The following is a 14,921-nucleotide window of genomic DNA, read 5'->3' on the forward strand; positions in this document are numbered from 1 at the left end:
TGGCTCAGGTTTGAAATTGTCAAGCCGGACAGGGCATCCCTACTGGGCGTGCATGCCTGCAGAAAGCTAAACCTGGTGCAGCGGGTTTATTCAACGACATCGTCCAACGTGGATCTTCAAGCTGTACTGAATGACATCCTCGCTCAGTATCCAGATGTGTTTGACAGGCTGGGCACTTTGCCATATCGGTACAAGATCCTACTGTGACCTGATGCCAAGCCAGTGGTCCATTCACCACGCCGGGTCCCGGCTCCGCTGAAGGAGCACCTGAAGGAACAGCTCAAGGAGCTGCAGCAGCAGGGGATCATTTCCAGGGTAACCAAACCGACTGGCTGGGTCAGCTCGATGGTGGTGGTTAAAAAACCCTCTGGAGACCTGCGCATCAGCATTGATCCCAAGGATCTCAACCAGAATATAACGCGTGAACACTACCCCATCCCGAAGCAGGAGGATCTCACCAGTGAGATGGCACATGCACGGTTTTTCACGAAGTTAGATGCATCACATGGATTCTGGCAAATCCAGCTGGATGAGTCCAGCAGAAGGCTCTGCACCTTCAACACACCGTTTGGCAGGTACTGCTATAACCGTATGCCGTTCGGCATCATCTCAGCAACGGAGATATTCCATCGCATCATGGAGCAGATGATGGAGGGTATCGAAGGTGTTCGTGGGCACGTGGATGACATCATCATATGGTCCACGCCCCCTGAGCAGCATGTTTCCCGTCTCCAGCAGGTATTCCACCGTGTCCACGTCAATGGCCTGAAGCTGAACAGGGCCAAATGTTGCTTTGACATGTCGACACTCAAGTTCCGAGGAGACCAGATCTTTCAGCAGGGCGTGTGCCCCGACACAGACAAGGTCAAGGCCATCGCAGCCATGAAGGTACCGGAAGACAAGAAGGCGATATTGCGCTTCCTGGGCATGTTCAATTTCTTGGGCAAGTTCTTCCCAAACATGGCCTCACACACCACGGCCCTACGAAACCTGGTGAAGGAGTCCACTACCTTCAAGTGGACGGCGGCCCATCAGGCAGAGTGGTTGGAGCTGAAAGCCAAGCTCACCACTGCACCCGTATTGGCATTTTTCGACCCAGACAGGGAAACAAAAATTTCGACAGATGCGAGCCAGAATGGCATCGGTGCGGTCCTGCGACATCCTGGGCACCGGTTGCCTACGCATCAAGGGCAATGACGCCCACCGAACAAAGGTATGCATAAATCGGGAAGGAATGCCTGGGCCTTCTCACTGGCATTCTCAAGTTTCACGACTATGTCTACGGCCTGCCGACATTCACAGTCGAGACGGATCACAGGCCCTGGTCAACATTATCCCCAAGGACCTTAATGACATGACGCCTCGGTTGCAGCGCATCCTCTTCAAACTCAGAAGGTATGACTTTGACCTAGTCTACACGCCTGGCAAGGAGCGCATCATTGCCGATACACTGTCCCGCTCCATCACCGTGCCTAGTGAACCACTGAACGTCAACCGGCAAATTGAGTCACAGGTTGAGTCACAGGTGCAGCTGTGTGCTAGCACCCTCCCGGCATCTGATGAGAAGGTGGTTCGTATCCGCGAGGAGACAGCCAAAGACCCCCTCTTGCAGCGTGTTATGCAACACCGAGCCAATGGCCGGCAAAAAGGGCAGTTAATTTTTCAATGTATTTTTCGGTGATTGATGGTATCCTCCTCAAACTGGACCGGATTGTAATTCCACACAGTCTCCAGAGCTTGGTGCTCCGTCAAATCCATGAGGGCCACCTGGGTGTGGAAAAGTGCAGACGCAGAGCCAGGCAGGCTGTCTACTGGCCCGGGATCAGCCAGGACATTGCGAACATGGTCCTTAACTGTGCGACCTGTCAACGCTTCCAGCCAGCGCAGAGTAAGGAGACACTTCAACAGCATGAAATCGAAACCTCGCCGTGGTCCAAGGTTGGCATCGACCTCTTTCATGCAAATGGTCGTGATTACGTGTTAATCATTGATTACTTTTCCAATTACCCTGAAGTCGTGAAGCTCTCAGACCTCACATCTCGGACCATCATCAAAACCTGTAAGGAGACGTTCTCCAGGCATGGGATCCCACTCACTGTCATGAGTGACAATGGCCCGATCTTCAGCAGCCATGAATGGTCTCTGTTTGCCCAGTCGTATCAGTTCAAACACGTCACTTCCAGCCCACACTATCCGCAGTCAAACGGAAAAGTTGAGAAAGAGGTGCACATAGTGAAGCAGCTCATCTGCAAGGCCGCGGATTCTGCGTCTGACATTCACCTTGCACTGCTAGTGTACAGGGCGACCCCACTGTCCACTGGCATGTCGCCGGCTCAACTCCTGATGAACAGGGACCTGCGAACGACACTTCCAGCCATACACGTGCCCAACCTGGATCACCTCCCGGTGCTGCAGAAAGTGCAGCAACTCCAAGACCGATTTGCCCGTGTTATCCCCGCCGGACACTGTTCGGGTAAAGATCCCTGATGGAGGCTGGTCAGCTCCAGCTGTCATTGTTCGACAGGCTGCCCCCCCCGCTTGTATGTTGTGCGCCTGGCTGATGGTTCTGTTGTGCGACAAAACAGTCGGGCACTGAGCGAAGTTGCCTGCCCGCAACCACATTCTTCTCCGTTTCCTTCTGTTGTTTTGCCACCTCCTGATACCTCGACTCACGAGGCCACCAGTCAGGCTTCGTCCTGCCCATCAAGGCACTTTCGTCCCCACCACCACCTCTCCGGCGGTCGACCAGGGTCAGACGCAAACCACAGAGACTGGACTTATGAACATTTGTTCTGTTTGCTATGTTCTGTGTTCTCGCATTAGACAGCTGTTTTCACATGTGCACATGTTCACATCCACTGCATGTATATATGTTAATATTGGCCTATTCTTGTAAATACGCTCACATATGTCATCCAAACATAAAAAAAAGGGAGATGTCATGATATGCAGGCACACACACACACCCACACACCCATAATGATATACAAGGCAGCTAATGGACACAGAGAACAGGACATGACCAATAAGCAGGCAGGACACTCAGGGGTGGGATCTGACTATAAAAGACACGAGGCACTCACACTCCGCCTCTTTCCACTGATGAACATCTAGAGAGTCAGTCAAGGGTGTTGTTACAATCTCACACCTCCACCACGTGGCTAAGAGCTAGTCTGGTTCAGTCAGACAGAGTAACCACACTTAAGTTAACAGAGAGTCGAACTCACAGAGAACTGTGCTATTAGTTCAATAAACCTGATTGAACTAACTTCAAGGTCTGGAGTATCTTTCTGATCCATTCTGCATCCAGTTGCAGCCAGTGTTAGACCAGTGTACCTAATACGACAGGGAGAAGACAATCTACAATGCTACATCGGAATCAACAATACAACTTATTGGGATTTGGATCAGGAATAATCCCTCAGACAAGGAGGATCCAAAGAGATTCCTCAGACAATGAAGATCCAAAGAGATTCCTTAGAAAATGGGGATCGAAAGAGATGCCTCAGACATTGAAGATTTAAAGAAATTATTTTGACAATGAGGATCCAAAGAGATTCCTTTAACAATGAGGATCCGAAGAGTTTCCTCAGGCAATCAGGAGTGAAAGAGATTCCTTATCCCATTGTTTCTTGAATTGCCATTCATGTCTTTCCAATTGATCCTTGGAAGAATCACTATATTGGGCGAGAAGGAGAAAAGTACCGGTGAAAACAGGAAATGTGGAACAAATGGAAAACCATTCGTTTTGTATAAACAAAGGGAGTTCATGTTAGCCCCACACCAGTAGCTGACAAGACGTCATCTCCGTGAGCTCCGCAAGGCTCACCCCTCTTTGAGGCGATGGGCCCCTCAGCCATGAGGGTTTGCAGTAACCTGCCTCAGATTGAATTGTAGTGGGAGGGGAGGGGGGTGGGTGGTTGCTGCTCTGATACTGGGAGACATTCAGTTTGGGCACATGCAGTGGACTCGTTACACTGTCAGCTCTGCCTGACCTGCTGAGCAAGTCCAACATCTGTTGATGTTAATCTTTCACTGGCTCAATCACTGGAAATGGGCCGGTTCATAACATAGAAGAGACGACTGAGAGAGTAAATACTGAGCAGATGTTTCAATCTTGTTGGGATATTTAGAACTGGAGGGGCACACATTCAAAATAAGGGGTCTCCCATTTAGGCGGGAGATGGGGAAGAATGTCTTCTCTCAAAGGGTGGTTAGTCTGTGGAATCCCTCCCCAGACAGCAGTGGAGGCTGCGGCTCAGTGAATATATTCAGCACTGAGGTCGATTGTTGGAGCACGATTCTTGGCACGCCATGGAGGAGGAGGACACCCCGCTCCCGGAGACCATGCAGCCCTCAATGTCTATGCCACTGGGTCATTCCAGGCCTCGAGCGGGGACCTGTGTGACATATGATATCATAGAATCTTTACAGTGCAGAAAGAGGCCATTCGGCCCATCAAGTCTGCACCGATCCTCGGAAAGAGCACTCGACCGAGACCCAGTGCCCTGCCCCATCCCTCCGAACCCACCGAACCTACACATCCCTGGACACGAAGGGGCAACTTTATTATCATGGCCAATCCACCTAACCTGCGCATCTTTTGACTGTGGGAGGAAACTGGAACACCCGACGGAAACCCACACAGAAATGGGGAGAGAAAATGCAAACTCCACACAGACGGTGACCCAAGGCTGAAATTGAACCCGGGGCCCTGGTGCTGAGGCAGCAGTGCTAACCACTGTGCCACCGTGCCTCCATTCTTCAGTCCACAGGTGCATCCGAGAGGTGACAGATGTTCTGTATGCCTGGGCATCAGAGGACGTCGCCTTCGAGCTGGACCCAGTCCACCAAGATGCCCGGGCTGCAGGATTTGCTGCCATCATCGGGGTGCCCAGGTCCAGGGGGTAATTGAAGGCATGTATGGCGCCTGCCGGGACATCAGGGAGCCCCGATATTAAGAGGAAGGAGTTTCACTCTTTGAATTTTTAAAATGTGTGCAATCACCACCTCCATATCATGCACATGTGTGCTGGCTACATTGGGTGTCTTCGAGGTTCACCCCAGGATGACACGTTGACTTGTGGAGGACAAGAGATACCCATTGGGGTAATGGCTGATGACTCCAGTACAGAGGTCTGAGACCGAGGCGGAGACTCAATGCAATGCGGCTCACGATGCCAACCATGCTGTCGTTGAGTGGTGCATCGGGCTGCTGAAAATGCAGTTCCGATGCCTTGACCGCTCTGGTAGGGCCCTGCAGCACATTCCCCAAAGGGTCTCCCTCAACAATCTGACACTGCAGCAGGGTGACATGCTGGAGGAGGACGAGGAGCAGAAGGAGGAGGCGGACAGACATGCAGTCTCATCTGAGGAGGATAAAGAGGCGGTCCAGGAGGGACTGGAGCACGGGCCCGAGGAGGAGCTGAAGGATACAACAAGGGTGCGACATACGAGGAGGACTAGGGTGGCCCTTATTGTCACCAGATTCGCCTTGGACAAGACTATGTCTGTCAGCTCAACAGCCCTCCCAGTTCCCTCTCTCACCCCCATTCGCCTCTCTCCCTCCAATACCCATCCACCCCATTTCCCTGCCTCGCCATTTCCCTCCTTCCCCAATCCCTCCCCCCATTCCCCCACCCCACATTTACCACCCTCCCCCCATTCCTCCCACCTCCAACACCCCCTCAATTTTCCTCACTCTCCCCATTGCACCCAATTTCCTATGTTGGCCTCTAGCGTTTCCGCCGCACTGAGGATTCCCATAAGTTCCAGGAAAACTCCATGGCACGGAGGGGCAGTTGGAGTGAGTTCCAGGGGCCTCTGAGACATGTGGCACTGCCAATCCTGGAGGCTCCCCATGAACAACGCCTTGGACACCACCACTCAAGACACAGACCGGGTTCCAGGCTTTCCGCTGTGGTCCCTATTCCAGCAGTGTTGGCCTCGGTGCCTCGCTTTGTTGGTGCCATCACCTGTGCCCGAAGCCTTTGAGACTCCTCCAATCGGCCTTGCAGTCACTGGAATGTCGCTGACATACCTTCCATCATCTGAACCAACTTCAGGCTAAACTTATCCAAAGGCTTGGCATCTAGCTGGGACCCAGCTGTGTCCTAGGATCCAGCAGACCTCTGAATGCTGTCTCCCTTGGGTGTTTATGCCTCCATCTGATGTGCATCAGCTTCTGTGTGGAGCTCACAAGATTGTGCCCCAGAAGCCGACCAACTAATGCCGTGTGCCAAGGTGTGTGCCTCCACGCTGGTGGAAGGTGGGGTGATAGTTGTGGCGTCTCGCCAGGGGTCTCCTCGGAGCTCTCCTCTGAGGTGGTCTTTTGGATGGCAGGGCAGGGTACAACCTCCGGATGGGCCGGCCTCATCAGATGGAGATCCTGCCAGACAATGGACATGTGGTCAGTGAGAGGGAAGGAACGTTTTGCCTGACATGAACAACTCGCTTCAGACAGGTCATCTGGATGAAGGGGCAGTAGATCTTTACCTCTGTGACACAGGCCAACCTCGCTGTCGGCGACTGCTCTCTCCTCGGACATCCCTGCAATTTCCAGGGCCTGTTCCTCATTGGGTGAGGATTAAAATCTCTGGGATTCCTCCCCTCCTCTTGGTCCTTTCCCTCTTATCGTGCGTTATCTTCTCCTGAGGGGACAAAGAGTGGGCATTGTGAACCGCACGCTTGATGGGACCGGGGGGGGGTAGTCTATAGTAGGTGGCATGTGTGGGCGCTGCACCTCGACATAGAGGGGTCGTGCTGGTGGGTGCCAGGGGATTCTGAGGAACAAGCTTGAAGTTCTGATGTGGGAGGGTGTGAGATGTCAGCCAGTCGATTCGGGGGGTGGGGAGGAGGAAGGTTTGGGAATTTGAGGAGCGGCAGTCGGAACTGATGCCATGAGAGAGCTGGTGATTTGCCCTTGCAGCTCGTTGAAGGTCGTTGCTCTTCTTCTCCGGCGGTCCTCCTGGTTATGCTGCCCAAACTGACAGCCGCTGCCACCGTCTGCCAGGCGGCATTGGTGACCCTGTCATGGTCCTCCGACCTCCTCAGGAAACAGGTTGTTCCATCTCTCATCCACAGCATCGAGAAGCCTTGTGAAGCCGGCATTCCCAAAGAGAGGAGCAGGTCTGCACACTGCCATACTTGTGTTCTGACTGGGTGTGAGTGGTGAGGGAGCCCTTGAGAGCAGCTCCCCCTTGTTAGCAGCGGGCAGCTGAGGCACGATTTGGGCGAATCAGACAGCGAGGGTGCTGTCTCATGCGGGCTCATTTATGGACCTAAATGCTGTTGAATACGGACTGCGATCTCACCAATGTGGCCATCGTGGCACTCCCCACAAAACGTGCCCAAAACCCGATTTTAACTTGAGTCTGCTGAATCACGCCCCTGATCTACAGGAGAGTTGATGGTCATGGGTGCAGTTCACACAGGCCCGTCATACATTCCCCAGATTTTCACTTTAGTGTGAGCTCTCTTTCGTCATCTCGGAGAAAAGGGAAACTCGTCTGTTCAGTCAAACGTACTTAAAATTAAGAATGAATCCTGCTTTGAGTCTGTTAAACAAATGGGGTGAGATTGCTGTTCATTCTGATTGGGCCAATAACTGTTTGCACCGGATGTGAGCTGGGGATCTGATTGGGTGTGTATTCTATCAGCAGGATGTGTGGAAAGTGAAACATCAATAAATGCTCACCATTCATTGTGCACATCACCGTCATGTTTTGTTTTGTCAATCACTTCATGTCCGTGTTTTTGTCTTCAATGATTTCCTGAGCTCTCAGAGGCTGCGGTTTCACAACACGACTTTGTCGTGGTCTGAGCAAAATGTCGAGGGTGGTCTCATGACCAAAGGCTGTTCACCATTTCCTACCTAGGCCGAATCTCGCTGCCAGAATGTTTGACCACCTCTGGACAGCAGCACATCATAACAGATGTACATGGGCAGAAAGTTTGAAGACACCAGCAGCAGAGCTGTGTGTTCTGTGTTCTCCTCACAGGCCAAAGTGATACTGAGACTACATTACATGACACACTTCCCCTCCATTGATTTCATGCTGCTATCCTTGAAAGGTGTATTTAAATAAGAACCGCTATCTGAGACAGTGAGGATCCAGGAAGGTGAGGCTAATCTGTGATTCATGATGGTGATAATGATAGGAGTTCTGAGGGTTCCTGACCCATTATCCAGCCTTGTTAATGAGCACTGAATGTGTCTCACTTGATGCGTCACTGACAGAGGGGGTGGATATCGAGTCTGGTGGATCTACAAACCATCCAATGTTAAATATTGATGTTTCTCTCCCCAGTTGGACTGCCACAAGAGTGGAAAGGCCAAACTCCAGGAGAGGTGACAGCGCAGGAAGGTTCGTGTGTGCAGATTCCATGTCGCTACAGTTATCCGTCACATTTGGCAAACCAACCGCGAGGTGGAGTCTGGTTCAATAATAAGAAATGGGAAACATCATCTATCGTCTTTCACTCCAAGGATCACAATCACGCGTTACCAAGATTCCGCAGTCGGACCCGGCTGTCTGGAGACCTGAAAGACGGAGACTGTTCCCTGATTATAAACGACATCACACGGGAAGATGCGGGACCTTATTATTTCAGAATAGAATTTAACAGCCAGGATAGCTTCAGCTATTTACCTGTAACCCAACTTCATATTTCTGGTAAGTGCCGTGTTATAGTTACTCAACAATTCATATTATGAATTCACCCTATCAATGAACAAAAAGAAACACATGCACAGTGTCCATTATAAATGTTGACATAGGTACTTATACTGGGGAAAGATGCCTTGAAATGTGAATACAGATTGAACAGGCTGAGAAAGAAGAGAAGAGCTAATAATGGTATAAAAACCACAAAAATGCTTTGTTTCTCTATTCCTGCTTCAATAATGGTTCAACATGATCCAGGAAGCTTTTCATACAATTAATGAAGTGGGCTGTTGCAATATGTCTTTAAGGGATGACAGCATTGCACACTTCCCACTGATTGATGTCATGCTGCAATCGGTTTTCCAATGTAGTCCATCAACAGAATTCTCCGTCGGCGGGATCCTCCGGTCTTCCGGAAGTGCTCCCATGCCCACGGGCCTCCTGACGGCATGAGGTGGGCACAGTAGGAAACCCCATTGGCCAGCAGCAGGAACGGAGAATCCTGCTGTCAGCAGGGGCGCATCGCATTGGAAAATGCAGCAGAATCCCGCCCCAGATATTTTAGTCATTTTTCTTGTTTGATTTTCTTTTTGCTTGACTCTGCCTCACTCGCTAGCATCTGGCCCACACCCTGGTCACTCACCCTTCCCGATTGAGCTAACACAATACCGGCCATATTAATGCACTGTCCCACTCACTGAACTGACACGCAATGCGCTGCAGTCTCTCCATGGGGGATCCATCTGCTCATTAAACTCTTTATTTGAACGTATCTATGTCATCAAAGCTTTCTGAAATTCCTCACTGGAGATTGTCAATTCAAAGGACTTTGAAAGTGAAAGAAGCTGAGTGACAGACAACCAATTAAGCATTAAAATATCAAATTCTTTACTGATTGTATTAATTTCCAATATCATCTTTGTAAAAGTGTTGTTTCTTGTGGGACTGTGATTTTTTTTATTCAAACTGATGCTTCACGTTATATTTATCTAAAAGTATCATTCTGTGTGTGTCAGATTTCACAGATAAACCCAGGATATTCCCGACTGAAATTATTGCAGGAAAGCGTGTGGACATAAGCTGCACCTTCAACACAACGTGTAGTGGAACAGCACCTGGCTTAACCTGGGACACTCCCACTGACGTACCTGGATCAGTCTCAAACACAGTAACTCAGCATGGCGTCACTCTGACCTATACTTCTGTTCTGAGCCTGACCCCATCACTCAAACACCACGGACAAACTCTCACCTGTAGAGTGAGATATCCATCTGCTTCATCGGAGCGGACCCTCGTACTAACTGTGCAATGTAAGTAAGAATATTCTTCATTTTACATCATCCTTAATAGCATAGATTGTGCAGAGCCAGACGCCATGAACAGCACTCAGCAAAGGATCATCTGATTTTATTGATAAGAAATTGCCACTGCTAATGCTGCGCTCCCTCAGTGCTGACCCTCTGACAGTGCAGCCCTCCCTCCGTACTGACCCTCTGACAGTGCAGCACTCCCTCAGTGCTAACCCTCAGACAGTGCAGCGCTCCCTCAGTGCTGACCCTCTGACAGTGCAGCACTCCCTCAGTACTGACCCTCTGACAGTGCAGCTCACCCTCAATACTGACCCTCTGACAGTGCAGATCTCCCTCAGTACTGACCCTCTGACAGTGCAGCACTCCCTCAGTACTGACCCTCTGACAGTGCAGCACTCCCTCAGTACTGACCCTCTGACAGTGCAGCTCACCCTCAATACTGACCCTCTGACAGTGCAGATCTCCCTCAGTACTGACCCTCTGACAGTGCAGCACTCCCTCAATACTGACCCTCTGACAGTGCAGCTCTCCCTCAGTACTGACCCTCTGACAGTGCAGCTCTCCCTCAGTACTGACCCTCTGACAGTGCAGCTCTCCCTCAGTACTGACCCTCCGACAGTGCAGCGCTCCCTCAGTACTGACCCTCTGACAGTGCACCACCCCTCAGTACTGAACCTCTGACAGTGCAGCGCTCCCTCAGTACTGAACAAAGAAGAACAAAGAAAAGTACAGCACAGGAACAGGCCATTCGGCCCTCCAAGCCTGCACCGACTATGTTGCCCGTCTAAACAAAAATCTTCTACACTGTCGGGGTCCGTATCCCTCTATTTCTATCCTATTCATGTTTTTGTCAAGATGTCCCTTAAACATCACTATCGTCCCTGCTTCCACCACCTCCTCCGGCAGCGATTTCCAGGCACCCACTACTCTCTCTGTAAAAAACTTGTCTCGTACATCTCCTCTCAACCTTGCCCCTCGCACCTTAAACCTATGCCCCCTAGTAATTGTCCCCTCTACCCTGGGAAATAGTCTCTGACGATCCACTCTGTCTATGCCCCTCATACTGACCCTGACAGTGCAGAACTCCCCCAGTCCTGACCCTCTGACAGTGCAGCACTCTCGCAATACTGACCCTCTGACAGTGCAGCCCTCCCTCAGAAACTGACCCTCTGACAGTGCAGCGCTCCCTCAGAAACTGGCCCTCTGACAGTGCGGCACTCCCTCAGTACTGACCCTCTGACAGTGCAGCAATCCCTCAGTACTGAAACTTGGATAGTGCAATGCTGTTTCAAGACTGAACCTCTGACAGTGCAGCGCTCCCTCATTACTGACCCTCCCACAGTGCAGTTCTGCCTCAGAAATGAACCTCTGACAATGCAGCAATGACCATTCGTACTGATGGTCAGTACAGAGGTTGCGCTGTACTGTCAGAGGCTTTCTATTGGTGAGTACAGGAAGAAGTCTTACAACACCAGATTAAAGTCCATCAGGTTTGTTTCGAATCACTGGCTTTCGGAGCGCTGCACCTTCCTCAGGTGAATGAAGAGGTATGTTCCAGAAACATATATATAGACAAATTCAAAGATGCCAGACAATGCTTAGAATGCAGTTGGTAGGATTTTGCAGGCCAGAAGGTGGGGGATGAATGTAATGCGACATGAATCTCACACACCATCATTACACGTGAGAACACCACCCACCAGGTACGCGGTGCATACTCGTGCGACTCGGCCAACGTTGTCTACCTCATACGCTGCAGGAAAGGATGTCCCGAAGTGTGGTACATTGGCGAGACCATGCAGACGCTGTGACAACGAATGAATGGATGTTGCGCGACAGTCATCAGGCAGGAATGTTCCCTTCCAGTCGGGGAACACTTCAGCAGTTAAGGACATTCAGCCTCTGATCTCCGGGTAAGCGTTCTCCAAGACGGCCTTCGGGACGCGCGACAATGCAGAATCGCCGAGCAGAAACTTATAGCCAAGTTCTGCACACATGAGTGCAGCCTCAACCGGGACCTGGAATTCATGTTGCATTACATTCATCCCCCACCATCTGGCCTACGAAATCCTACCAACTGTCCTGGCTTGACACACTTCACACCTCTTTAACCTGGGGTTACCCCATTTCTGGATCTGGAAAGATTTAATCACCTGCTAATGCTCGTATTCCAAGCATTGTCTGGCATCTTTGAATTTGTCTGTATATATGTTTCTGGAACATACCTCTTCATTCACCTGAGGAAGGAGCAGCGCTCCGAAAGCTAGTGATTTGAAACAAACCTGATGGACTTTAATCTGGTGCTCATCCCAGTCCAACGCCGGCATCTCCACATCACTTCTACTGGTGAAGCACAGAACTGTCAGAGGATCAATATGGAGGGTCAAAATGCTGTACTGTCAGAGGTTCAGTCCTGAGGCAGCACTGCACTGTTGGAGGGTCAGTACTGAACTGGAGTCTCTGTCTGGATTAGGTGCTTTTGGTGAATGAATTTATATTGATATCACATCTTTCACATTCTCAGTCTCTGAAGATGTTTCTCAGTCCATGGAAGATAACTGATCATTAATTGTTTTTAGAAAACTACGGAATCTCTCAATTGTTTATCTTAATACACAGGCTTGAAAATCACACATACACCCCCATGCACACACACCCACCCACCCACATACACACATGCATTCACTGCACTCACATGCACAAGCACGCACACACACACATGCACTCACATACACCGGCATGCACAAGCAGATACGCATAAATAGTATGTGTACAGTTATGGACGTCTGGCTATCTGTTGGAAGCAGAGGCCTTCTTTTCTGTTTCAAAAATTAGCTGTTTCGCTTGTTACAAACATCCTTTGTTTATGTTGTCAATCTTTAAAGTGACTCACAGCAAACTCTCTTTTGGTTAAATCGCAAGTTTTGTTTATTCACACATTCAAACCTGGGCTGTGGATGGGTGTAGGTACCAACACACAGGTATACAGTGTGGGATGGGAAAGAGGGTTGTTCAATTATAAATACATTAACAGTAAGAAGAACCACAGAAGTGGGGAGCATTTCACATGAGCACTCGAATCAGAAAGTCAAATCCAGATGGCTCCTTCATGCAGAATATCGTCTGTTAGACCTCTGGTTCAGCGGTTTATAATATGTTCTTACATGATCAAGTTAGAACTCTTTGTCCCTGTAACTGCTGTTGGAAATTTCTAGAAACTCTGGCCAATCCAGTCATCGATTGTTTCTGCAAAATGCATTTTTTAATAAGCACAAAAATGAAGTTTCACCTCCACATTTTATGATCTCTTTCATGACTTTGGGACGTGACCATACACAATCGCACACACAGACCACATACACAGACTACAAACACACAGGCCACACACACAGACCACACACACACACACAAGCTACAGATGCACAGGCCACACACACAGACCACACACACACACACAGACCACAAACACACAGGCCACACACACAGACCACACACACACAAGCTACAGATACACAGGCCACACACACACAGGCCACAAACACATGCCACACACACAAACCACACACACACACAGACCACAAACACACAGGCCACACACACAGACCACACACACACACAAGCTACAGATACACAGGCCACACACACACAGGCCACAAACACATGCCACACACACAGACCACACACACACACAGAGCACAAACAGAGAGCGCTCACGCAGACCATGCACGCAGACCACACACACACACACAGACCACACACACACAGACCACACATACAGACCACAGACCCACGGATCACACACACACAGACCACACACAGGCCACACATACACAGACCACACTCACTTCCACAGGCACACCGCTCAACAGACACATGAACACACGTCCACAAACACCCACCACACACACACAGACCACACACACACACACACACAAGCCACAGACCACATATACAGACTACACACCGACCTATTATGGGCCAGGGTTTAGAGAACACCAAAGTATATCATGGAGTTCACCTGACCCACAACTTTAAATAGATTTTGGGTATGGGGAGCACAAGGGCCCACTCTACAGGTGTGGTGCAACAGAGAGCTAAAGTATGTTTAAAACAAAACAATGTTTATTCTATGAATCCAGTGAACATTTTATGAACACACAGTAAACATCTTATCAACTACCAAAACTGATACTTTCCCAAATACGATATTCTATAGGTAACCCTTAATAACTTCCCAAACAATATCCATAAGTTAAATCCTCTTTAAAATAAAGACAACAGGTTTAAATGCTCTACAGAAAGAGGTATTACTTTGAAATCATCAATGATCTGGAGACATTCCTTAGCTTCTGGAGAGAGCGATCGTCGTACAGCTGCTTGCTTTGAATGCAGCTATCCACCTCTGAAAGCGAAACCAAAAACACACTGCATCTGCCAGCTCAAAAATGAAAGTGAAAGACAGACACAGCCCAGCTTCACCCACACACTGATTTCTTAAAGGTACATCCACCTGACACCTCCCCCCAAGAAAAAATAAATACACCATCAACTTCAAGATGCTTTCATTTTTAAATGTTTCACTTTCCTTTAAGAAATATTGACAGTGAATATACATTTTTTTTTAAGAAAACAAAACACGCAAACGTTTATAATAACATAGTCCATTTTAGTTCTCCTCCCTCCACCGAACCTGCTTCTTTTCATCACATTCGTGACAAAGCATCGGCTATCATGGTTTCTCGTCCTGCCACATGTATTATTTTTCAAAATTTTGAAATGGCTGCAACAATAAACTCCATCGAAACAGTCCTGCATTGTTATTCCGGAATCGCTCCAAAAACGTCAATGGATTATGATCAGTATATATAATTGTGTCAGACGGATTGCTGGTCACATAAATGTGAAAATGTTGCAAAGCCAGCACGAAGCTCAAAGTCTCCCTCTC

General features: G+C 49.4%; 1 protein-coding gene across 1 annotated transcript in view; it reads left to right on the forward strand.

Annotated features, from left to right (window-relative positions):
• LOC140387062 (sialoadhesin-like) overlaps window positions 1–14,921 on the forward strand; it is a 185,835-nt gene that overhangs the window by 133,371 nt on the left and 37,543 nt on the right. Inside the window, exons 9-10 of the mRNA XM_072470073.1 lie at window positions 8,310–8,675; window positions 9,683–9,976. Of these exons, the coding sequence (XP_072326174.1) occupies window positions 8,310–8,675; window positions 9,683–9,976 (660 nt within the window). The remainder of the gene's footprint in view (window positions 1–8,309; window positions 8,676–9,682; window positions 9,977–14,921) is intronic.

The sequence above is a fragment of the Scyliorhinus torazame genome, chromosome 12 (genome assembly GCF_047496885.1).
Source record: "Scyliorhinus torazame isolate Kashiwa2021f chromosome 12, sScyTor2.1, whole genome shotgun sequence".
Taxonomy (NCBI): Eukaryota; Metazoa; Chordata; class Chondrichthyes; order Carcharhiniformes; family Scyliorhinidae; genus Scyliorhinus; species Scyliorhinus torazame.